The sequence below is a fragment of the Patiria miniata genome, unplaced genomic scaffold (assembly GCF_015706575.1).
Source record: "Patiria miniata isolate m_02_andy unplaced genomic scaffold, ASM1570657v1 HiC_scaffold_5, whole genome shotgun sequence".
Lineage (NCBI taxonomy): Eukaryota > Metazoa > Echinodermata > Asteroidea > Valvatida > Asterinidae > Patiria > Patiria miniata.
The window spans coordinates 3775353-3800887 of record NW_024037072.1 but is presented as its reverse complement, the minus strand read 5'-3'; the positions used below and the strand labels follow the sequence as shown (position 1 = coordinate 3800887).

General features: G+C 40.9%; 1 protein-coding gene across 2 annotated transcripts; it reads left to right on the top strand.

Annotated features, from left to right (window-relative positions):
- The first annotated feature begins 507 nt into the window (after nucleotides 1-507).
- LOC119740936 (carnitine O-palmitoyltransferase 1, liver isoform-like) lies at nucleotides 508-25535 on the top strand. Of its 2 annotated transcripts, XM_038216430.1 has the most exons (19): nucleotides 508-599; nucleotides 3418-3603; nucleotides 5692-5831; nucleotides 6994-7165; nucleotides 7477-7578; nucleotides 8722-8937; nucleotides 10642-10949; nucleotides 11730-11810; nucleotides 12669-12792; nucleotides 14657-14737; nucleotides 17382-17408; nucleotides 17853-17986; nucleotides 18469-18619; nucleotides 19404-19568; nucleotides 20366-20500; nucleotides 21699-21851; nucleotides 22687-22800; nucleotides 23836-23928; nucleotides 25107-25535. In XM_038216430.1, exons 2-19 carry the CDS (start codon nucleotides 3463-3465, stop codon nucleotides 25170-25172), a joined length of 2403 nt encoding a protein of 800 aa, XP_038072358.1. In that variant the 5' UTR covers nucleotides 508-599; nucleotides 3418-3462; the 3' UTR covers nucleotides 25173-25535. The 2 variants fall into 2 exon arrangements, with proteins under 2 accessions (XP_038072358.1, XP_038072359.1); XM_038216431.1 differs by lacking the exon at nucleotides 14657-14737 and having other exon boundaries at nucleotides 25107-25266.

Below are 25535 nucleotides of genomic sequence, written 5' to 3'. Positions count from 1 at the left end.
AAAAGAAGGGAAAAACCTTGCGTTCCATATCAAGGCTTCAGCTTGCACTTGAACATCTTTCTCATTATGACCCAATTTCCTTTTCCAGGAGAATCACGGAACTCAACTTGACTTAGTTTCAAAAACTGTCTCTTGTTGATGAAAATTAGAAAATGATGTAATATAAAAAGGGTGTAAAAATGGGCGTTTTATACGAAGGCCAAACTACCTTCGAGTAGGTAGATTCTTCAAACCCAATCTTGGACCCTCGCCAATAATTTAAAGAAACATTTTCAAATTGACCATGTAAATCAAGTAATTACTTGATAATCAATGTTTCCTTTGGTGTTACTTGTATCTTTATCTCTCTTTCTATTCCATATTGAGCTGTCTAAAACGAAATATACGGGCAAACAAAAAGAATATCATCGGTGGAAAACCATACACGAAAGAGAATCTCCCTATTCAATAAATGGTATATGCCATACGTCATAATCGAAGCTACGCAACACCGGGTACGGCGCGCGCCCGGCGCGCCATGCATGCATGATACATACAGTGTGCATATTATTTGTAATCGTCGATTGGGAACCTGTACAGAAGTGTCGCAAAATAACACGGTAAGGCAAAGATTAAATCATGATTTCTCCGCATTTTTACATTTGATGATAACAATGATCAATTTCTTAGAGTGCTGAAATATGAACATTATTACATTCTGCTGGAATATTGTATTTAGGCTTTGTGTTTTAGGAAGAGTTCACGTTGATCATGCAGTCACGATATGTGCATGTGTTCGTGTATGCATGCAGAACATGTCAACAATTTGTTTGCGTTGCTTTGCATGGTCACGCTTGATCGCTTTTAATTAGATCCGAAATCCGTTTTCGTCCTATACCGGTACTACCACTAGGTCCGCTTAAATGATTGTTTACATTACAGCCTCACTCAGGCCATGTTTGTTAGAGTTTATTTGTGTGTGGTAAATGGTATCAATCATGTTGTGAATGTACATGTACATGCGCATGGTGAACACACTCCCCTAGGCTAGGGGCGGCAGTCAAATGGCAGTCCATTTTGGAACTGGGACAGTCCCAAGACAGTTGGCCAACTGTCCCAGTTCCAAAATGAAAAGAATGTTAGTATCCAGACGCCACTTCAAATTCGATTATTGGAGCAACTATAGAATGCAGGGCCACGCCGGAAAAGGGTTTTTTTGGTAGTTGGATGCGATGTGAGGAGTGGGGTCGTTGACGTTGCGTTGGGCACTCTTCTAAGAACGAAGCAACATTGGTGTATATGAGACTTCTCCCATGTTAACGCGTACGTACGTGGGTATACAACATGTATACGGTATGAACGTAGATGTATAAACAAACTAGAGGGCGTTAAAGAGTGAATGAGCATGAAGTAAATTGTGATCAATTGAGGGCGCTATAGTATAGAGAGTGAATGAATGACAAGTACGTAGTATACACCGAGTGAGACGGCTTGGGATGTCTTGGATGCGTGGATGTGCGGATGCGCGGATGTGCGGATGCGGGGTGGATGAGCATGAAGTCATCAAAAGAGGGCGCTTTATTTACCCCAGGACCTCTTACTGTATTTACCCTATAGACCCACTACTTTATTTCCCTATCTAAAACCAACCCCAACCTACCCTGTCTTGGATGCGTGGATGCGCGGATGCGCGGATGCGGGGTGGGCATGAAGTAAATTTTCATCAATAGAGGGTGCGTTATTGGATGCCTGGATGCGCGGATGCGGAGTGGGCATGAAGTAAGTTTTAATCAATAGAGGGCGCTATAGAAATGCGCGGGTTGCATGAAGTAAATTTTCATCTATAGAGGGCGCGTTATTTGATGCCTGGATGCGCGGATGCGGAGTGGGCATGAAGTAAGTTTTAATCAATAGAGGGCGCTATAGAAATGCGCGGGTGGCATAAAGTTAATTTTCATCAATAGAGGGCGCGTTATTGGATGCCTGGATGCGCGGATGCGCGGATGCGGAGTGGGCATGAAGTAAGTTTCAATCAATAGAAGGCGCTATAGAAATGCGCGGGTGGCATGAAGTTAAGTTACATCAATAGAGGGCGCTTTATTGGATGCCTGGATGCGCGGATGCGCGGATGCGGAGTGGGCATGAAGTAAGTTTTAATCAATAAAGGGCGCTATAGAAATGCGCGGGTGGCATAAAGTTAATTTTCATCAATAGAGTGCCCTTTATTGGATGCCTGGATGCGCGGATGCGGAGTGGGCATGAAGTAAGTTTCAATCAATAGAAGGCGCTATAGAAATGCACGGGTGGCATGAAGTTAAGTTACATCAATAGAGGGCGCTTTATTGGATGCCTGGATGCGCGGATGCGGAGTGGGCATGAAGTGAATTTTAATCAAAAGAGGGCGCTATAGAAAACCGACTGCGCATCCACGCAGCCATGGATGCGCGGATATGGAATGGAGTGGCCCTGTATTCTATAGTTGTACCCAATTATTTCCTAACAAAATTGGAAATGTTTCTCAGTTCCAGATTCATGTCTCGTCAACATTTTTGCATTGACTGACCTTTGTTGAGATGATATTTGAAGAAAATAGTGGCGCCAGGTTGCAACATTCTTTCCCAGAAATAAGATCCCGATACCACTTTGGTGGTCCAGTTGTTAATAAAATAGAAGATTTCGTACGAATAGTACGTGTACACTTGAAGATTTCTGCAGTTGCATCAGGCCAACATCAAAGTTATTTTTCTGTAGTGGGATCTATTTTACAAATGCAATATTTGTATCCTGACTCATGGTTCTGTTTATAGCAGGTAAAATGTTTTTTTTTCAGTATTTCTGTGAAATTTGATCTGGGTCTATCAATCGAGTACATGTAAACAAATCCGGTGGCACCAGGCTTGTGCGTGTCGTACTAAGGTAGTACACGTACACTCCAGGCTCCTTCGACCAATAGGAATACCAAAATGCGCGTGCGCCTTGTCTCTAGAGTCTAAGAACGCATGCAGCATGCATGTGAGCGTGACACCACAGCTGTAAAAGTATCTAATTCTGGTCGCCGGATTCATTCCACTACATTTTTGCCATTTAATGCAATGACCAGATGACCGACCACATACACCATACACTTCATTCAGACATTTGAATTTGGAAACACGTTTTGGATATAATTCATTAGTTTTCAAAAACTGGTTGGGCTGGCTAAATATACTTTTGAAAAATGATCTGAATTCTACTGTGAGAAGAGGTCTCCTACCAATTTCCTTCAGCCATCACTGAGGTAAAATTATGGGGAAATAATTGGGAATGTTGTTGGATTTTAAAAGTCCAGAAAGGTTTTCTAGCAAATTTGCATCAAAAGGACGTTCAGGAAATGCATCAAATTTGTCTCAGTTCAGTAGGATTTGATTGACGTAAGATGCTTCTGTCTTTCCACTTTAGAGTTGAATATCCCAGGTTGCGTGGTGCCCCCCAGGTACCCCCGAGATGGCTGAAGCCCATGCTGCCGTGGCATTCCAGTTCACGGTCACCCATGAAGGCATCGACTTTGACATCAACCATGAAGCGCTGAAAGCAGTCTTTGAGAGCGGCAGACGATCATGGGTGAAGAAATTCAGGCGTTTCCAGGTACTTGTTTCAATGCATTGTAGTTTCTAATATGTACAGTATTTTTTAGAGAGATGTCAAACATCTCTGAAATGGACCGATCCAGTAAGCCCCGCCCACTGCGCACGTGGGCAAATTAACACGTGCCCCTCTCCAATGCCACACTGCATTTTCCTGCCGCGCGCATCATATGCGCGTGCACTCATGTCGGACGTTTGTGCACGCACGTCGGACATAAATCACGGCTGTGATTGGATCGGTCCATTGACAACATGAACCTCCAGTACAAACCCAGTCACTGGGACCAATTTTAGAAGTTTGTATTTACCCAAATTTACCCAAATCAAATAGTGCCTTTTTAGTTATATGTCTGCATTATCTCAAAAACAATAATAAAGTGCATTATGCATGTAAAAAAAAGTGGACCAGTATTTATGTAAGAAATGCTGGGCATTTCAGAGATGAAGACTGGGGGGGGGGGAAAACTAGATTGCAAAAAAACGGTGACTGCTCTATGTTCCGACACCCCCATGTTCCGACAACCTAGATTGTGTTACTCCCGGTTAGGGTTAGGGTTAGGAATAGGAATATGTGCAGTCGGAACATAGGGGTGTTGGAACATAGAGGTGTAACCAAAAAAACGAGGGTTTATTATAATTAAAAAAAAGTAAAACGATGCTGATTTTGTTTTCTTTGTATAAATTGTCATTCACATTTTTAAAAAAAAGTCATTTTCGAAAATTTTTTTTTTTATTATTATTGGTTTATTAAAATTTTAAAACTTCGCAGCCAAAAGGCTGAATTTCGATTAAAAATATCAAATCTTCAAAATAGTATAAAATATGGATAAAACTTTTACAATACTCTTGAGTGCATTAGGAATTCTCATAATAACAAGAATATGTATCTTGAAGAGAAACATCACCATTTTGATCTTAATCACATCTCTTGATAGTCCACGGAGTATCCCCTTGCACAGCAAGGGTCTATGATATGCGAACAGATTTGGCAATTAATTATGCAAAACAAGACTGCATCTTGACCTCAAGATACTGACCATTCAGCGGGCGCCTTGTTGTTCTGATCGAAGTGGTGTCACAATTTCTAACTTTTGACTCCAATTGACCTATTGCCATTTGCGAGTTAGCCAAGCCTCTTAGACAACCCTATGGAATTGTGTACGTCAAGTTTTGTTTGTCTCAGATTTTGCACGTACCGCGTCCATTTGTATCATGTAATTGGACAATATTTCACAAGCTGCATTGACGCGATTCTGCCGCAATAAGTTAATTTACTGGCGTGTAGGGTCATATAAAATTTGCATTCTAGGATATTATATCAGACGTGTGTCGTGTGGCTCAGACTAATCTCTTGGAGGCTGCAGTATCAAAACACTATTCCTTTATTGATTCAAAGAAACAGAAAGTTATTTTACCATGCATCTCTCTGGCATCAAAACACTAACAAATTAGCGACCATTTACATCACGGTCGCCATTTTTACAAAAATGAATCATGATTCAGGAAGCAGCATCATCGGAGGTCATTTTAACGTGCATTCTTTGTAATATTCTTTCACTTTGATTCATTTCCTCTTCATTCGGGAAATAATAAGCGAGCCAATCAGGAAATTAGTATAAAAAAAATTGGAAATTAAAAAAACAATGAAAATGAAAACAACTGGAGTAAAGTGGTTCAGAATGGATTGACCTTGAATACAAATACGAAACACAAAAGTTACAGGGCTTGATGTTTCAATTTCAATCGCAACAGGATCTTTCGCATATAAAAATGACACAGAAATATGACATAAAAAAACAAGAGAATTGTGTAAAAAATACTTACCAGATTTGGAACTGATTATCTAGCTCTCTGTTCAGACAAGAATATTTCTTGAACTTATTTCTTGAACTTATGTTAAGGCTTTTTCCAAATTGTAAATAACACATTGGCAACATACATGTGTGTGTACTTTTCCTCTATACCTCAAATTTCAGGCAAAAATATCAGAGTCCAATACATCCCTGGCATCATGTTTGAGGAACTCTAACGACTAATTTGGCTGCTGTATTGCCCATTATTTGTCATAATTTTCATATTTTTACCGCAGAATGGCATGGTGAACACCACCTATCCTGCCAGCCCACTGAGTTGGTTAGCCGTAGTGACAGCAGTCACAGCGTGCTCCCTGGCCCGCCTGGATCCATCCATGGGAATGATTGATAAACTCAAGGAGAACGTCTTACCAGTGTAAGTCACTCCATCACATTGATACGTTAACCCTTACACCTTTAGGATTAGGGTTTCAAAGTGACCCAGAAGGGAAAGATTTATCGCCAGTTTGGCATATATGCGTCTTGCGACTGACTGGCTATGGTGGCTTTTTAGTGTTTATGCAGTGTGAATATTACACACCTCTCCAGACAATAACAATTGGCTGTGCTACACCACCTCTTGACTTCCCAGCAATCTTGTTAAAGTGAAAATATTTCTAATGAAACTATGGAAATTTCCTAGAGAGATATCCGGAAAAGAAACTTAGTGAATTTTGTTTTCATAAAAGTGCTGGCAACCCTGAGGGTTTCCACTGGCACCCTGCAAAATGTAGAAGATTGTATGAGCTAGAACAAAAGGTCTTTTGTTGCCTAATCAGCTACATGTAGATTAACTAATTCAAATAGAAATTGCCTCTAGAGCTTTTTGGGGGTAGGGGGTTCAAATTTAAGCATGATTACAATACCAAATTTCAAATATAGTGGAACGTCACTGTATCAAACACCGCTTTACCGAACATTTGGCTATACTGAACATCATCCTTGGCTCTCAATTTTGTGTTCAAAACATACCCAACATTCCAAAGAGACCAAAGACAAGTTCTTTTAGAACTTACAGCAGGACTGTTCTAAACAGAACAAAAAACTACTTAGCAAGTTGATAATAAGCAGGACAAGTTCTTCTCAGAACTAATATCTTCTAAGCAGTAGTTATTACCACATGGTGTTACCGCAAAACCGAAACAATACCAATACCCCACAATGCAAAGCCTCAAATCTTATACCCAACATTGTTGTTAGAAAATGTCAACAGAACAGTGATAAATGGCTATTATTTCCTCAAAGAAATAGAAGGGAATTCCACCCGTGTAAGCTCAAAACTGTAATTTCATGATTCAATAGTCGCACGTGTTCAAAGTCGTTTTTCAGTAATGCCAGGGTAACAACGTTCAAAAGAGGGCACCACTAATGTATGAAAACCACAAGCTGGTATCGGCTTAAAATCACTATACCGAACGATCGCTATTACAAACAATTTATGTGGATCCCGCGATACTTGTTTTTCCTGAGTTTTAAAGACTTCAAATAACTTTCTTTTTCATTTGTCGCCGACCGATATTGATGTCCTTTCTTTACAGGAACTATCTTGGGCCGGCCCCAACCATCTATCTGTCCACTGTCATCTTTGCCACACTGCTGTGGCTGGGCATCATCTTCACGCTACGGTTCATCTTGAAGCGACTGCTCTCCTACAAGGGGTTCATGTATGAGGGGCGGGGCAAAATTTCTCTCAAGACCAAGATATGGGGGGTAAGTAGTGCTTGCTTCTTTGATGGTTTTGCCCTCCAGTGACTTAAAGCTATAGTCCATCATTTGCAGCTATCCGAAAAGTAACTGGCGTAAATATTGTTGAAAAACATACTTGGTTGAAAGATAGTAATAGGACTAAACTCCCTATTAAAATTATTTTTTCTGGCAAGCTGTCATTTTGAAGTAATCAACGAAAGAAGGCCTTTCCAACGGTGCTTCTTAAGACGCAAGTGATATCTCAGTTCAGAAGATTTGTTCCCTTCTAGAGTTAGTGTGTTTGGCATTTGAAGTTTTGTCCGTTGTTTTATCAGATGCTGTTGAGGTGCTTCGTTACCAGTAAACCTCGTCTGTTCAGCTATCAGAATGCGCTGCCCAATTTGCCTCTGCCGCCACTTCAAGACACAATGAGAAGGGTAAGTCAGATTTTACTGTCTCTCAGATTTGTTGAATTCCAGCTTGTAAGTGAAAAAAATTAATTGTTAGAAAGTCACACAAAGTCGACAAAGGTTAAAATTTGTCATATCTGCAATATTGTTTTGACATATTGAAAAAAAAAGTTTTGACACATTGACAAAAAATTACTGTCCTAACCTTTTTTTGGCTCTCAAAAATTAATTTCATCAACTAAACCACAAAAGGAAATAATTAGGCCAAAAAAAAAAAAATAGTCGGTCTCTGGTCAGACCAAAGTTCCAGAATTGATGCGGCGACACGTTTTTTGGGGGTGTTTTTTTGCTGCTTTTTTTTTAAGCTTGGACTGTACAGACAAGGTGGGTACTATTTTTTTGCTTTTTTGTGTCCTCATATACATTGGTGTCCTCCATAATTTGCCTTTGTGCCCTCCATGATTTGCCCTGGTGCAATTTCCCCATTCCTTGGTACACAAATTTGAGGAGGTGCGGCAATAGAGGGCGCTGTTGTAGCTACCGCGGACAATTTTAAGAAAATAAAGGTTGACGCGCATGGTTAAAATCGACGCGCGCGCTGACCAGAGATCGATTTTTTTTTTTTTTGGGCCTTAACTAGGTTATTTTTCAGTCAGCATAAGATTGAAAAACAAATTTAACAGGATTTGAATTCGAACCTGCAACCCCCAAAACACTGTACTAGTGCTCTACCAAATCTTATTGTTTTTCACTTTAAATCTGGCAATTTGCATATAATCTAAAATACAAGAAATTTACTGTTACTTAAGGGTGCGCTATTTTCAGCCATATACACAGTCCTGAAAAGATTTTGAATTCGAATTGGTTAGAATAAGAGGGTGACATGCACTCAAATCTGTATTATTGTGAGTTGTGGTTATACAAAAAGAACCGGTGTCATATGAAATTTGGTTTCTTTTACCTTTTTATACGGATTCTATCCCTCACACATGACCTTTCACTGTCCTAATTATCTTCACTTAGGCATGCCCAGTACAGTCTAGGAGTCTGTATTTCAAAGAGTCAATATTTCACACTCCACCGGCTTGGTATAAACTCAATGTCCGTCTTCAGCAGATGTTAGAAGTTTTTGACCCAATGGTAGCATTTGTTTGGTGTGACGTTTTGCAGTATCTGCTGTCCGTGCGTGGGTTCCTTAACGACGAAGAGTTTGAACGCATGGAGCTTCTCGTCAAGGACTTTGAGGTGGGGCTCGGGCCACGCCTACAGCGATACCTCAAACTGAAATGGTGGTGGTCCACCAACTATGTGAGTGATTGGTGGGAGGAGTATGTGTACCTGCGGGGGCGGGATCCGATCATGGTCAACAGCAACTACTACGGAATGGTGAGTGTACAGCTAGAATTCTCGCAAGAAATTCGTTGTCAGTCCCTGCATCACGTTCTTGGCTATTTACTCCGTAAACCAGCAATAGATAGTGTTTTGTGACCATTTTGAAAGCCCTAGTTGGACTGCACATCGGATGCGCGTTCTGGTTTGCGAAGTAAGCACAAGTGATTTTTTTCTGAATGTGCACACACCCGTAGCGTCTTAAAGCCAGAGTCCATCATTTGCAGCTATGCAAAAAGTAACTGTCGTAATTATTGTTGAAAAACATACTTGGTTGAAAGATAGTAAGGAGACTAAACTCCCTGTGAAATTATTCTTTCTGGCAAGCTGTCATTTTGAAGTAATCAACGAAAGAAGGCCTTTCCAACGGTGCTTCTTAAGAAGCACCGTAGGAAATTCAAATTAGTAGTTCGCATTGGCACGACGCACAGGCGCGCATGCATGGTTGCTATAATTCGCCGGATCAGTGCGCAACATCGCGTAGCTGCAATCGGCTCAGTGAGAACGTGTCTCGGACGCTGAATTCAGGCCCAATTCAAAACATGATTCAGGAACTTTTGATTTGAATCGAGAACCTAGAATGTTGTGTTTCTCCAAACAGCTAAAGCTGAGCTGAAACTTCATCAGGTTAGTTGTTCAGCACCCTTCTTTAGATCTTGAGCACTTTTGTTGCTTCAAACGAACAAAATGCACAAATTACAAATGATGGACTATACCTTTAATGTAAGCGTCCGGCGTCATCGGCTATGAGTTCGAATGTCCCTCCCAGTGGTCTCCCCAACTCTCCCTTTGTGACCGTTGAGGGGGTACTTCTGCACACAGTCCGTAGTCTACTTTGCTGTGTATTGTAGATTCGGCTGCAGCTATTTCACCAAAGCATGCACCGGAAATTACACCTTTACAGATAGTTTTTTGTTTGTTCACAAAGTAGCTTTAACCATTATAAAGTCATTTTACTGAATACTTAACTAATCTTTGTAAATGAATGACATATTGTGCAACCGCAAGATGTACACGTCACAATTGGCAAGCTTATTCAGCAGATAAATAAGGGTTTTACCTCAACTGATTTAATATTACGTGTGCATTGCCAGGTCTTTCCAAAAGCTTGTTAGAAAAAAACAATTGCAAAGACATGCTTACAGACACGTTAGGCCACATCTGAATCACTTAGCTATGGCCGCCAGTAACACACATGTCCATTGGATGTGGACTCTGCTTCTTTAGCGCTAACCATGCGAAATGCTACACAGTGTATCTGGTGTAAATGTCCGTGAGACCTTGCTGCATTGAGCCATCATCACCAGTGCATAAACGGCCAATTCTGAAAAAATGAGAGCTAGTCCTATTGAACAATACCACAGTTGCATCCTGCTTCACTTGGTGACCGCAGACCCTGTGGCAGTTTGGCCCTGAGTTTTTGATCTGATGGATCTTGCCACATTGAACAGGCTTGTCATTTTGACAAGTGTTGCATGTTTCTGCGTTAAGCAGTGTTTCTAACCAACATATTCTGGAGGATTAGGGTTAATAGGTGCATTTAAAATTGCAAGCCAAAGTCAAGATTTAAACATTCTTTTTAGCACAAAGCAGGAGCTTTGAAAACTCCACCGAATGTCGCTTTTCTACATTCAAAAATAGTTCATCTCAAGTTCGTGATTTGAAACGTTTCAGTTTTCTTACCCCTCTGAAATTCCACAGGATTCCATTGCCATGGCGCCCACATACATCCAGGCAGCTCGCGCAGCCAACTTCACCCTCAGCCTCCTGCGTTTCCGCCGTGAGATCGAACGTGAGACGCTCAAACCGCTCATCATGCAAGGCATGGTCCCGCTCTGCTCCTACCAGTATGAGCGGCTGTTCAACACCACGCGCATCCCGGGACTCGAGTCCGATACGCTGGTCCACCACAAAGACAGCAAGCACATCGTCGTCATCTGTAGAGGACGCTTCTACAAACTGGTCTTCCAGGTGAACGCAACCATGCTGAACCCTGCTGAACTTCAGAAGTAGGTTTTTTTTTTAAATTTATTACAATTTATTGAGTCGGGAAGATGACTCAACCCCTCACTGAAAAGTCTGTAGCTCTCTGATGCCCTGATCAAGGCCCAATTTCATGGTGTCGCTAAGCAGAAATAATTATTGCTGAGCTAAAAAGCCAGTTTGGTTTCTCGATGAAGTAGTCCAGGTCAAAGGTCATTTGGGATAAAATCGCTGACGCGATGTTATGCGATGTTACACATGCCCATCCTGATTATAATTAACATGCAAGCATGGTGCGAATGTCTCCTTGGGCGTTCATGCGCCTTTGGATGAGCGTTAGATTATCCCAAAAGACCCGTGACTGATATTTTTGTGTGTATGCGCAGTTGAAATACCGAACTGGCTTATTATATAAGCATGGAAAAAGGTGAGAACCGGTCACAAGCAACAACCATTCATGACATTTTGGCTGGTAACCTCTTTTTGCTAACCAACTGTTTTCTGTGCTTAGCAAATTCTTGTACTTAATTATATTTAGTTTGCGGACTTCAAACCTGTTGGAGAATGTAGCCACACTATGCAGCTCTCTATCCATGTAAAAATATGTGGGACCTTCTCATGACACGAGACCTGAAAGTCGAGATATAGCAAGTCATGTCAATGCTGGGCGAGGCCAGGTAACAGGCAGTCAAAGGAAAAATGCTGCATATAAATGAACATGACCCAAACATGGAATCAGCCATAAAACCAGCCTTAATATTTTCCTACATGCTGAAGTCCCCTTTTGTTGCCCTTTGACCTTATAGGCAGTTCCAGTGGATAATTGATGACCCCAGCGAACCAGTGGATGGAGAGGAGCATCTGCCTGCCCTCACTGCCGGGGACAGGTAACGATTAGTTAGTCATTTCATCCTTGAGCCGAACAACCCAAATACGTCAAAATCCATTCGGAGGGGTTTTGGACCCATTTGATGGAAACGGGACTTTAAAACTTAGTCGCTATTACTTAGTGTATGGCTTACTGTCCCAGTTTTTGTTACAGTTCCATTTGTTTACCGGAGAGTGGTGGATCTCGGCAGACTAAGGGCCTTTTCATACTGCGTGCAGTACTTTGATGTCAATTCCATGTCACGAAACGTTCGCAACAAAATTGGCCCGAGTGAAAATATGTTGAACGTAATGAACTGACAATATGCATACTTTAGTTTCCATGATGTCACACGTTATTTGCATTCTCATTTGCTTTTGTGCAGAGTATGAATCAATTTTTTTTCAGAAAAAAATAGAAAGATAAACAGGGATGTAAATCCTCCTGCATTTACCTGATTATGGGCTTTTGAACTTGTAAACAACATTGTGGCACCATACATGTGTATGGGCTTCGTTGGGGGAGACATCTGGGAGAGACCTTCGGCGACGTCCTAGTGACGCTCACGCAGAGACGCTATGGCTTTGCGCACATTCACAATAAACTTAGTTGTGCGTATTTAGAACTATACACTTTCGAAACCAGTACACTCACATGGTGTGTCTCGTCCATGGGACTCTCGAAAGAGGAAAAGAGCAACCTCTCTTGTTTGCGCACAGAGCCCATATATGCTTTTCCTTGATAGCTCAGATTTCAGGCAAATATGTCCCTGGATTTGGAGATAATCGACGTACAGACAGACAGACAGACAGAGATTCCTGGAATTATAGTAAGGATAGCAACGTGTCACATTCAAATGTTTGTGTTCTTTGGCTAGGATTCCCTGGGCTCTGGCTCGACAGCGGTTCTTCACCCGAGGCGTCAACAAGATCTCCCTCAGAGCCATCGAGATGGCGGCCTTCATTGTTGTCCTCGACGACGAAGCACAAGATTATGATGTTGTGAGTGACCTTAACGATGACCCTTGACATTTGACCTCTGGTGCACTTGTGTTTCGTAACAACTTCTGGTTGTTGGACCAGTTTATCCTTCTCAGGGCTGAAAGTTCACGACCTTTGACATGATGTTGGAGATGACCTTTGAACTCATGCATTAAACTTGTGACGGCTTTCATCTTTTTTTTTCAAACTTAAAAAAAACTGCATTTTTTTTTCTAGGAGAGTTGATGTATTAGGATTAGTGTCAATGCTTCATGCTCAATTTAGTTTAGAAAATAAAGTATAGAAACCATTTCCAAAAATTAGAGTACATGTTCACAAAAACAAGCATTAGAATTGCTCGCTATGTTTGCGATAATGTGAATGATTTGCATTATTTTTCAAAATGGTAAGCTGATTGTGGCACCTGGCAATGTGCAAGGCTGGAAGCACTGCATGCAGGTAGCGCTACCAAAAAAAAAAGAAGTGGAAATGTGGTTTTAATTTTCAAATCACCATGTTCATATCTAACAGCATCCAGTTCCTATCATATTGCTGTTCTTAACAGCAAATGTTCCATATCATAACCTTCATAAACTTGTCAAAAAATGTTTAATTTTCCTCTGATTGCCAGTTGTACCACATTGCGCCAATGGTAAGATTGGTCTAAAGCTGAACCCATAAAGGATTATAAGTTTTTTTTGTTGTTGAGAAGTCACAAATAATACAGTTGTAATAACCCCCCTTCCAAAAAAATTGAACAAGCGAACAAAAAACAAACAGAACAGTTCGCACAGGATGAAGACCCTAAAATAAATTCCTAATTATGATTATGCTATAGGATTTTAGTGCATAATAACAATTATTTTCTTTTTCCTTCATAACTGACATCCATATTGGGAGGTAATGAGTTTTGTACCACCACCCGTAGGCCAGCATTTTATTTGTTGGATTACAAACATAGCATGAACTTTGGCAGGGTCGGAGGACGGAATAAAAATAAAACCAAAATTTGCTGAGAACTTCTGCGTGTATGCGATTGGGTCGGATACCAGGGACGTCAGCGATATGGGCTACGCTGTGCTTTTGTCTTAAACAAAGTAGAAACAAAAAGTAAGTCTTTTTTTGTTTCAATTTACTTAAAACACTGTGTCGGGGGGTGGGAATAGATTACAATTGTTTTCTTCAGATATGAACAATCCCGCATCGGGAATAAAATAACCAAATTTTTGTCATTTGATTTTTTTCTAAAATTGTCAAATTCAGAGTCGGCGTTTTCGTAATCCAACAAATTAAAAATGCTGGTCTTACGACCTAGGTTCATATCCCACTTGCCTGTATCTACAACTCTTGCCTTAATCCTAAGCATTTTATCTTTGCCTGATTCAAACTGATTTAATACAGATAATAGTACATTTTTTTAACAACATAATAGAGATTCCCTTTAAACTTGACTTTAAAGGGTTTTCTTTCCAAGTTAATTATTTTCAAGTCAAGTTGATAACCCATGTTCCCCTTCAAACTTCAGTACTTCTTATGTTAAGTGAGCTACAGGGAAGAAGTTTGGTGGAATAAAAAAAAAAAAAAATTCTTTGGTAGACTGGCACCCCAGGATTCTATGACAGAACTGCAGGAGATTAACATTCAGTCCATCTTCATAACATTACTCTTGTCTTGTTTGTCGTCGTCAAAATGCATGGTGTGGTGTGTCTTTGTTTTTCGTTTGTGCTCTTTTTTTTCTCCTCAGTTCACGAATGCAAACTTGAAGAAATCATTTGTCTTGTTTTTCATCCATCTGTCCTTTTTCTGTTCACACTTTGGCCTATCTTTCCTTGCTCCTTTTCCCACCTAACCACTGCCAATGACCGAACGAATGCCATCACACTAGGAACCACTGAAGGGGATACTGGCCAATCAAAAACTGCCGCCATGGTATAAAGGGCGACCCCAAGAGTCCACTGACAACCAGGTAATGTGTGGAAGACCGGTAGTACTGTCCACAGAGTTTTGTGCATGTGTTGATTGTAAACTCACAGAGCGAGATGAGCTTTCCAAATGGTAAAAAGGTACTTGCTTCACTTTCTCCCCCAATTTGAGCTTGATTATGTTGCTTTTGATGAAACGGGGAACACACCTGAAATCTGGCAATTTCAATTTCAGTATTGTGGGTATTTTTTTTAGGGAAATCTGTCAAATTTCCATTTTTAACACATACCTTGATGTCATGTCATTTACCAAACTCCATATTAACATTCAGTACCAGCAATTCAAAACTTTCGAAAAAATTAGAAATGGCTAATAATGCATGTGCTTTCATGTGACCTGAAAAATAACCAACAGAAACATGACTTTCACAATCGGGTCTGATTTTTGTATTTAATTTGCCTATTGTATCCTCTTGAAAAGCATGATTTCGTACGGCATGGCTTGATTTTAAACTGGATTCTCTTTTAACATTTTCTTCTTGATTTCTTTGGCTGATTGCTAGTCTTAACCTCTAAAAGCTATCTAAAGCTAACACGGGGCTTGATTGACCCTAATAAAAACTAAAATTCCTTCATAGTTTTCTGGTTGGCTATTTATAAAAACACAACCTACCTGTTTAAAACTTTGATTCCTCATCAAACCCAAATTTTAGGCATTTTTGCAAGGAATCTTCTGTATCCTGAAAAATCCTCCACTTCGTGGGGACTAATGGTATTGGCTGATCTTATTCCTTTCTTAATCTCTTTAAGGGGCTTAGAATGGAAATGATAAAAGTTGAAGACCTGTTTATATCGTAGCCCTTTATCCAGTAGATAGAATACTTTTTCATTATACATGTACATGTATTGGTGTATTTATTGATTTCAATGAATTTATGAAACTAAGTGTGTCAGTTTGTAGCTGCCATCTGAAACTTAGTGGGTTGGTTTATGTAACAATTCATCTGTCCAGTTGATTATGTTCCTAGATAGCTTTGCTGTGTCTTGTTTGCCTGGCTGGCCAAAGGCTCATCCAGTTGGCTGGCTGGCTAGTTGGCTGGCTGGCCAGTTGGCTAGTTGGATGGCTGGTTAGTTGGCTTGGTTGCTTGTTTGCTGGCTGGCTAGTTGGCTTGCTTGCTAGTTGGTTTACTTGCTAGTTGGCTGTCTGGCTAGTTGGCTTGCTATCGATTTGGTTTGCTTGCCTGTTGGCTTGCGGGCTTGTTGGCTTGCTTGCTGGTTGGTTGGCAGGGTAGTTGGCTGGCTGGCTAGTTGGTTTGCTTGCTTGCTAGTTGGCGTGCTTGCTAGTTGGCGTGCTTGCTAGTTGGCGTGCTTGCTAGTTGGCATGCTTGCTAGTTGGCATGCTTGCAAGACGGTTGGCACGCTGGTTTGGCTGTCTGGCTAGTTGGCAGGCTGACAAGTTGGCTAGTTGGCCGGCTGGTAAGTTGGCGTGCTTGCTAGTGGGTTTGCCTGCTTGTTCGCCGGCTGGTCAGTTGGCTTGCTTGCCAGTTCGTTTACTTGCTAGTTGGCGGGCTGGTTATTTGGCTTGCTACCTATTTGGCTTGCTTGCTTGTTGGCTTGCTGGCTTGTTGGCTTGCTTGCTAGCTGGTTGGCTGGATAGTTGGCTGACTGGCTAGTTGGTTTGCTGTCTATTTGGTTGATTAGTTGGCTGGCTGACTAGTTGGCTTGTTTGATACTTTGCTTGCTAAAGCGAGTTAGTTGGCCGCCTAGTTAGCAGCTGGCTTACTTACTAGTTGGCTGGTTTACTAATTGACTGGCTGGCTAGTTGGCTGGCTGGCTAGTTGTCCAGTTGCCAGCTGGTAATTAGTTGGCTTACTTGGTATTTGGCTGGCCAGCTAGTTTGCTGGCTGGCAAGTTGGCTGGCTAGCTACTTGGCATGCTTGCGAGTTGGGTTGCTTGCTAGTTGGCAGGCTGGTTGGTTGAACATAAAAGGTGGGCTTCACAAATCTGGGTGCAACTGAAGCCCAGAGGTCATACATGGTCATGATAGTGCAGAAATAAAGGCATCTTTTCATTTATATCAAATCTGGTTCTACTTGCTAAATTTGCCAAGCAACGTGCATCTCCCACAATGTCTCTTATGGCAGAATGCAGAAAAAAATCTCTCGGGTGGGACTCAAACCCACAACCTCCTGCTGACTAGTGCAGACGTCTTACCACTCAACCACTGAGCTTGCCGGGGTCGACACCAGTGTCAAGCAGCTGTTTTTCCTACTTCCTAGAAAAAAAACTTGTAAGCTTTTCTCATTTAACTAGTACACGTCGGATGACGTGTATACACGCAAAGGTTTTGCGGTATTCCGAACAGATGACGGATAAACACGCAGTGAGCGAGGCCGGAAATATCAGGGTGTGCTACCTGCAGATGACAGCCTGAACCCATCTGGCATCGAGGTTCATGAAAAAAATGCTGCCCCTCGGTCCGGTCAATGTCAAAATAATCCCGGCGCAGAGTGGTTAAAGATAATGTTCAAGTCTGGTGAAAAATATATTGCATCTCTGTAGCATTTTTGAAAAAGCATTCTTCCTGTCAAATATTGATTGAATGTTCCATTTGAAACACTTTGATACCCTATTCTAAGGTTATGTTAACTTTTGTTTCTTATTTTCGTTGCTTATCCTTCTCTGCAGTTTCCCACGCCTGTCAAAGATAACTGGGTAAGTGAATGTTTTGGAGGAAAAAAAATCATTTCATTTATTAAGCAAAAAGTGCTTTTTGTTGGAGGTTTCTAATCAGACTTTTCATTTCCGATTTTTTCAATTTCAAAATGTAAAAGTGAAATGGTATAGACCATGTACCCCCGAACGTCATGCCGACAGGCAGCCCCTGGGTAACCCAAACATTGAAACATCTTTTGCATGTTATTTTGTCCATATTAAACAGTATTATGTCAACACTTCCATTGGAAAACATGGAACTGAAAATTTGTTAGTCAAAAAAAAAAGGAATTTTTTATGAAGAGCATGAGGTATGCACCTTTAAGAAATTTAAAGTAGTTTAAAGTACCAAAAACCGTTGTGTATGGTAGGTCAGAAGTTTCCAACAAGAATTCTAATTTTATGTAAATGAGTGACGAGAGCGGTGTGTTTCTCTGTTTCTAGAACCAGAATCGCATGCTGGATAGGTTCAGCCACTCCCTGCTAGCCGGCAACGGACACAATCGCTGGTTTGACAAGTGCTTCAACCTTGTCATCTTCAAGAACGGACGCATGGGCGTCAACGCTGAGCACTCACTGTAGGTGGATTAGACGATCCGAGTTGCCATGATTGACTTTGAAGCTTGAATTTCCACTTGTATATTTTAACAGCAACTTGTTTTTTTAGTACTTTAGTATCTTAGTACTTCCATCTTAGCACTCAAGTACACTGCTTAAGATCAAGTCCTGTACACAAGGGCCCAATTTCATAGAGCTGCTTAAGCAGAAAATTTGCTTAAGCACGAAAAAACATTGCTTAGTAAAATTAGGTTACCGGCCAAAACTCCATGTGATGTACATTGCTTGTGACTGGTATTTAGCTGTTGTTTACTTAGCATAACAATCGCATGGAGTTTTGGCCGGTAACCTGATTTTATTAAGCAAGACGTTTTTGTGCTTAAGCAAATTTTGTGCTTAAGCAGCTCTATGAAATTGGCCCAAGGTCTCAAACACGAAATGTTTAGCACTCAAGCAGATAAGCACATAAGAAGTAGAATTGACTGGTCTTTCCCATATTCAGTGCGGACGCCCCTGTCATGGCTCATCTCTTTGAGTACGCCTTTGGTGAAGACATCATGGATATTGGATACAACGATGATGGTTCCTGTAAGGGGGAGGTCAAGGCCACGTATGCACCACCCTTGCGCCTCAAGTTCGAGCTGTCAGAAGAGGTAAAAATTTGCCTTTTTGTTCCAGCTATTTTGCCTGTGTGCATGTCATGTGCCCAGGTTCACATTGGCATGCATGTACACACACACACTGGGGTGGGATACCTACCTTACGCCTAGAGTCTATTCTATCTTGAGCAAAAGAATGCTGTTGAAAATAATTTATCAACTTTGAGAAGGATCAGTGAAGCACCTGGGGTACATGAAGTGACAATTATGTACTTCGCGGAATCCATCAGGTCTCATACTGGTCCTGTGAACAGTCAACCAATCAAATTTCAATATAACAATACAGGTTATTACATAATTCAATAGTCGGCACGTGTTCAAAGTCGTCCTTCAGTAACTACATGCACAGGGCGTGCAGGGTGAAGTTCTGAAGGGCGCTTGTATTGAAAAGTGAGTACCGGAGCACTGGCAGCTTAAACTCGCTATACCGAACGATCGCTACTACAAACAATTTCTGTGGATCCCGCTGTGTTCGTTATAGCGGCATTCCACTGTATCTGTGTGCATGTTGAAAATAAGTTTCATTTCTATAATGAGATTTTCAAAGTCAGTACTTTGCTTGATAATGCAATGACAAAGCTTCTCTGAGGGATTGTGTGGCCTTTGCAAATATGCTCAGTTTCAATCATTTTGCAAAACATTTTCAAATCCAAAAATTATTTGTGTAATAAACAATGTTAAAATTAGAAATTGTGAAACCCTTCCCGTGTGTGAAATGGCTCTGTTTCTGTTTCAACCTCAATTTGTGATTCTGCCTGATTTGGAACTATAATTTTAGGTCACTGCAGTGATTGAGACCAGTCTACAGACCGCCAAGAAGATCTCCGATGATCTGGATTTCCACCTGCTTGTGCACAACCAGTTTGGCAAGGGGGCTATGAAGAAGTGCAAAGTCAGCCCCGATGCCTTCATTCAGATGGGCATGCAGCTGGCCTACTTCAGGGTGAGTTTGTGCTGCAGTTGCTGCTGCCGCTGCCGCTGCTGCTGATGTCACTGTTGCTCTTGGTGATTTTGCAGCCACCCTTGTCGCTGCTGCCCCTTGTGCTGCTATCCCTGTTGGTGCTACCAGGTTGTAATCAAGTCCATGAACAGTCCAGTCTAAAGTAAATCTTGCTGTTGCTGCTGTTGCTGCTGTTGCTGCTGCAGTTAATGTTGTTCTTGGCACTATTGCTGCTGCTGCTGTTATTCGGGATGCAGTACTACTGGAGTTTCTGCTGTTGCTGTCGCTACAGTCTGAGCGGCGGCTGTTGCTGTTGTCAATGCTTTTAGTGCGACTGCGTTTCTGCTGCTGTTGTTGCTTCTGCTGCTGCTGCTGCATCTGAATAGCGTTTTGCTCACTTCATTACAATTTTAATGGTGAGTGTCACCATTAGCGGTCATAATCATGGTCTCCTTGCAAATGTACCTTTGCGGTGGTGAAAAGAGAGAGACGATGAACACGGAACACTATTACTGCCGTGCATCCAGCACCTTTGTTATGACGCTTCAAGTTTGGGCATATTCGGACTGATAATTAGGGCACTTTGCACCACACATGCACTATTCAGTGTGCACTTGTGGTATGTTCTGCCACTTCAGCTCTTTTGATAGTGTACGCTTTTTATTGCTAATGCTTCCTTTCTTGCACGGTCTATACAGGATGAAAAAATGACTACTTTGATATAATTGGCATTTATTCAGCAACTCAAAGTGCTATTTTCATGACTTTTTCAAGATTTACCTAAATATTTCTTGACACAGGATGCCGGCAAGTTCAACTTGACCTACGAGGCGTCCATGACCCGTCTGTTCAGAGATGGCCGAACTGAGACTGTGCGACCCTGTACCATCAGCTCATGTGACTTTGTCAGGTGCATGGAAGACCCCTCAACAACCGTGAGTACTGCCATCTTTGTTCTTAATGTCAAACGACAAAGCAGAAAGTATTGATGTGTCAAGTTATGTGATCAGTGAAAAACGAGATTAGCAGAATAAATGTGATGCGATCAAGCTACATGAGTCGTTTGTCGACCCTGGTCAAAACATTTTTTATTACAGATTTGAAAAGAGCACAATCTCAGCATTACTGCTGTGAAAACCACATGCTGATACCATCTTTAGTTAAAAAATTATGGAAGTTGGAACACCAAGAGATGCAATGAAGTGATGTGATGAAGTGGCCCTCCTTTGACCTGTATCTCCAAATAAGAATTCCCGACAAACGACTCATTTAGCTTGATTGCATCACAAATAGAGTGCCAAACAGTTGTACTGCATTACAATATGACTTTAACCTGCTATTGCTGAGAAAATCTCTTCTAAGCTCAACATACAAAAAATTGAACCTGGTTTACCCAGTTTTTTATGTTGCTATTTGGTCAGGTCTAAAGATTGAAATATTTTACACGATACTATTCCACTTTTCGCAAAATTGAACCAACTCCTCATCCTCTCTGAAGAATTGTTAAAAATTTAAAGAAGTTCTATGGTGTTTCTTGTCTTTTCTTCGGAAAGTGGATCTTGGACTATCAAGGTTCAAACTTCGGATATTCCAAAGACTTGAGATGCTTTTTTATATTAAGCAAGCTTTGCAGAAAATGTAATATCGTTGCAAAAAATTGGGTTTTTTTGTTCAGATTATAAACTATACATCAAGAAAGCAAAAACAAATCAAGCAAGTTTAATATGTTCCTTTATTATTATTGCCAGTAGCAATAAAAACATTTTGTCAATAAGCCTCTGTACTGATGAAATCAAACTTTGTTTTACTTGTGCGCTTTTCTATGTGGCTACAAAACCGGCGTCCCCACCAGATTCCCATGAGAAACCATATTAGGGGTGTGAAATCTCAGCTTTAAAGCTGATTTTAGCTTTTTTTGTTTTGGATTTCAGCTTTTTTTCCCTCACTTGCTGTGTACAAAAGTATAGGAGATTTTCAAAGTTCAGCTTTTTTACACCTTTTTCAGCTGTTTTCAGCTATTTTTTATCAGGGGTCACTCACACCCCTGCATATGTAAACAAAGTGGGACGTCATCAGTGCAGAGGCTTATTGCAACTCAGTTTTACTAAGAAAGTTGCATTTCTTATTCTGCAGAGGGAGCAGCGTCTTGCTGCCTTCCGCAAGGCATGTGAAACCCATGTGACTGGTTACCGTGACGCCATGTGCGGCATGGGTATCGATCGTCATCTCTTCTGCCTCTATGTTGTCTCCAAGTACCTGAATGAGGAGTCTCCATTCTTGCAGAAGGTAAAATAGCGTTTATGTCTTGTTGCTACAAAAAAAAAAGCTGGGCCATTCGGGATATCATCGATAATTGTAAAACCTGTGCTTAGTTGTTAGTTTTATTCAACACTGGGAAATTTGGTGTGTTCCTCTTGGAACACCACCTGCGCTAACTGTGAATACCAGGTGTTCCCATATTGGAATATTTGCCTGCATTCGATCTTGGATCAACGTGCTGTTAAAAAAGAGTGTCCAATTGGAACACAATTCATCTGTTAAGTCAAATGTGAAGCCAATTGGGCAAATTTGCCCGAGTTGGAATGGGTTCAACTCTTGGTAAATTTGTAGTGCGGAAACTTGATGTGTGAAGTCACAAATGCGTGTTTGCGTTCACTTTCACGCTGAGTATGAACTGGCCCTTAGTCTGCCAGATTTTTAAATTTTTTTAAATTTTTGCAAAGGTTGCTTGAAAGTACTTGAGCTAATAATGCATTACAAGTAAAGTCTGGATGAGCCAATATAGCTCATCAGGCTAGTATTTACCTCCTGGTTTCTTGGCATGAACGAAAAATCATTCTTTTCTCCTAGTGATGAGGTGCATTTCCATCACAAATGGACATGCAAATACAGGTAAAGTGGCTTGCCCAAGGACACAGCACTCCAGTAGCAAGTGAATTCAAACCCACGACCGTTTGATCATGATTTGCAAACTTTAGCCCCTAGGACATGCTCACCAATAAATTGTGGGATAGCCATAAAGTTGATTTTGGTCCAGCTACAAAAAGTGTAGCATTAAAGAAGTTGAAAAGAAAAGGGAGAATTTTGACTAAAACTATAACAACTTGTCGCTGGTTTGTAGGTGCTGAGCGAACCATGGCGTCTATCCACAAGCCAGACACCACATCAGCAGATGAACAAGCTCGACATCAGCAAGCATCCAGAGTTCATCTCTGCCGGTGGAGGCTTTGGCCCGGTGAGTCATTGACCTTTGACTTCAAGGGCCAAAGTTCACACAGAACTCCTTAGAACAGAAGTGTCTGTGAAGCATGGTGTGGTTGTGTGCATTCTTCCTGTGTGGTTCTGTTTTTGCTGAACAGCCTTGTCAGCTCAGCAGCTTGATAGTGGAGGCAATTTATAATTAGCTTCAGAGAAATTTGTGGGGGAAAAATCCTCGGACCAGATTGGACCTTGTAGTTTTTTTGTAGTTTTTTTAATGCAGGGGTGAGATTTAAGATTTTAGGCTTTGCATGGTGGAGTATCAGTAGCGTTTCAGTTTGCGGTAACACCATGTGGTAATAACTACTGCTCAGTAGATATTTAGTTCTGAAAAGAACTTTTCCTGCTTATTATCAAGTTTCGCTAAGTAGTTTTAGTTCTGATAAGAGCAGGGGTGAAATTTGTGAGGATTTTTCAGATTTCGGGATTTTTGGTCAGGATTTTTCCTGATTTCAGGATTTTTAAAGAATCCATCTTGAAACATGGAATTACTGAGGTGGCTTTATGATAAAGTTATAATACCTATAAAACTTTTATGTAGAATAAAAGAAATGGGTATTATGAGGGATGCCTTTAGGCAAAAACAAACATATACTGTAGACCCTACATTGCTCTGGCGCCCTCTATGCCCCGCAAACCCTCTGCCGATTATTTCATGGATTTTTCATTGTCTCCCAATTTCACCCCTGTTAATGAAATTCTTATCTCAAAAACAGCATCCTTTTAACGGTTAGGATGGGCAATGTCTGGAGTAGTAGTGACATTCTCTCAAGACATTCAAGAGTCGTTCTGTCTCATATCAACTTACAAGCTATTAAAATGAACTGTTCTAGAGGCATTACTTTGTTATTGTCCGTTCACCATTGTCATTGATCATCCCCTGTCACTAATGAAAAAGTCTAGAGCTTCGAACATAGTTATTCAGAGATTTCGTTTACGGATGTCGAGCAATGTTTACTCTCCCTTATTATATGATCACTGTAACTTTATTGCTGAATTTCATTCAACGCAGGTGGCCCATGATGGCTATGGTGTGTCATACATCATCGCTGGTGAGGACGTCATCTTTTATCACGTCTCCGGTAACAAGTCCTCGGGCAACACGGTACGTACCCAGTCAGGGACCTCAAGAGGGTGAAATTAGGTACAAAAACTGCTCTGGTGAAAAAGAAGAACAATAAATTTGGGCTGTCAGAGTTTCAAATGCTTCTACTAAGCATCCTGCAGTACAAAACTTTGAACGAACATGTGTGTTCATGTTTTGACAAAGTGATGAATGATAATGTTCAACTGTACATGTAATGTCATTGTACCTTTCTATCCGTCTTGCAAGACTTGACAGGGTTCCCACAGTCTAAGAAAAGACCTGGAATTGAAAGTTATCATGGAAATCATAGAAAAAATCATGGAATTTGTTAATAATCAAGGAAAGTTGATATTCCTAGTAAAAAGTGATGTAACAGTCGTGGAATCCTGCAGAACCCATACGAGATGACGCGTAATGTTTGGCTGTGGTAGTCTTTGCCAGTTTACTCTTTGCTTGTTGCATATCTTTGATGTACTATTGTGATGCTTTTGTGGTGCTCAGTGGTCTTGTGTCAAACCAGGAGGCAGAAAGGGAGTGGTAGCCTTTGCCTCAGAGTGCCAATTGGCCAGTGTATTGTAAATAGGCTCCCAATATGCCAAAACGGCATAGGAATTGGTCATGGAAAGTCCTAATTTTGTCCTGGGAAAAGTCACGGAATTTCATTTTTTCATATTTTCATTAGAAACCGCATGGGAACGGGGGGACAAAATCTGAGAAGCTCTCTTGTTAAAACAAGTGATGCTAGAATCTTAAGGCCATATGTTGAAAACTTCTTTGTTGGAAACCCTAACCCTGCTGAATCCAACAAGATCCAACTATTTGACATACCCGATGGAGCCTGTTGGATTGAGCAGTAAAGGCATTGCATATATTCCTGTTGAAATCTGTTGGATTTAGTAGGCAACTGAAAATAAGGCACAGTGGATTGAGCATGAAACTCCGGTTGGACTCTGTTGGATTTAGCAGGGTAGTCCTGAGGAACCAATAGGGGGTTAGGGTTAAAAGGGTAAATATGTTATGAGAAAGGGGCAAATGGACAATGTCATTTACATAAGGACTTTGCTCGAGTTAATGTAGTGGCTTAAAACAGATCAAAGTATTTTTGAAATTTTGTTCCCATTCCAAACGATTGAAAATCCAACATAATACATTTTGTCTGATATGTTTGCATCACTGATTCTTGATTATTTCCGCAGGACTCCTGGCGATTTGCCAAGGGCATCGCAAAAGCCAACAACGACATCCTTGCGCTCTTCCAGTAAACATCAGCAACGTCTCCGACAAGCCTCAACAAATCCGATAGATACACTGGTATTCAACTTCATTTTTTTTTTTTTTTACCGATAAGTTTTATTTATTTGGGTGCTGTTAATTTTACAGCCAGTTGTTAAAACACATGTACATGAAAGTTTGTTTTGAACCACCCAAGGTAGAGTCTTTGTAGGTTTTAACGGGCAAAGTCTCTTCTTTTTTTGCATTTCAGTAATTCAGTCAAAACAATTCTTAGTTGCCTGTAATTATCAATTCATCTTGAGGGTTTTCGGTTAATTTTCTTAAAAATGTGATCACCAGCTGTCTTAGGCCAAAAAAAATATATATTTCTGCTTCCGATTACATGGCATTCG

Excerpts from the sequence above, each read along its gene's own strand:
- LOC119740936 (XM_038216430.1), top strand. The coding sequence starts at position 3,463 with ATGGCTGAAGCCCATGCTGCCGTGGCATTCCAGTTCACGGTCACCCAT. Across the intron at positions 7,579-8,721 it reads TTCAAGACACAATGAGAAGG|TATCTGCTGTCCGTGCGTGG; the intron begins GTAAGTCAGATT and ends GACGTTTTGCAG. Across the intron at positions 17,409-17,852 it reads CGCCTGTCAAAGATAACTGG|AACCAGAATCGCATGCTGGA; the intron begins GTAAGTGAATGT and ends CTCTGTTTCTAG.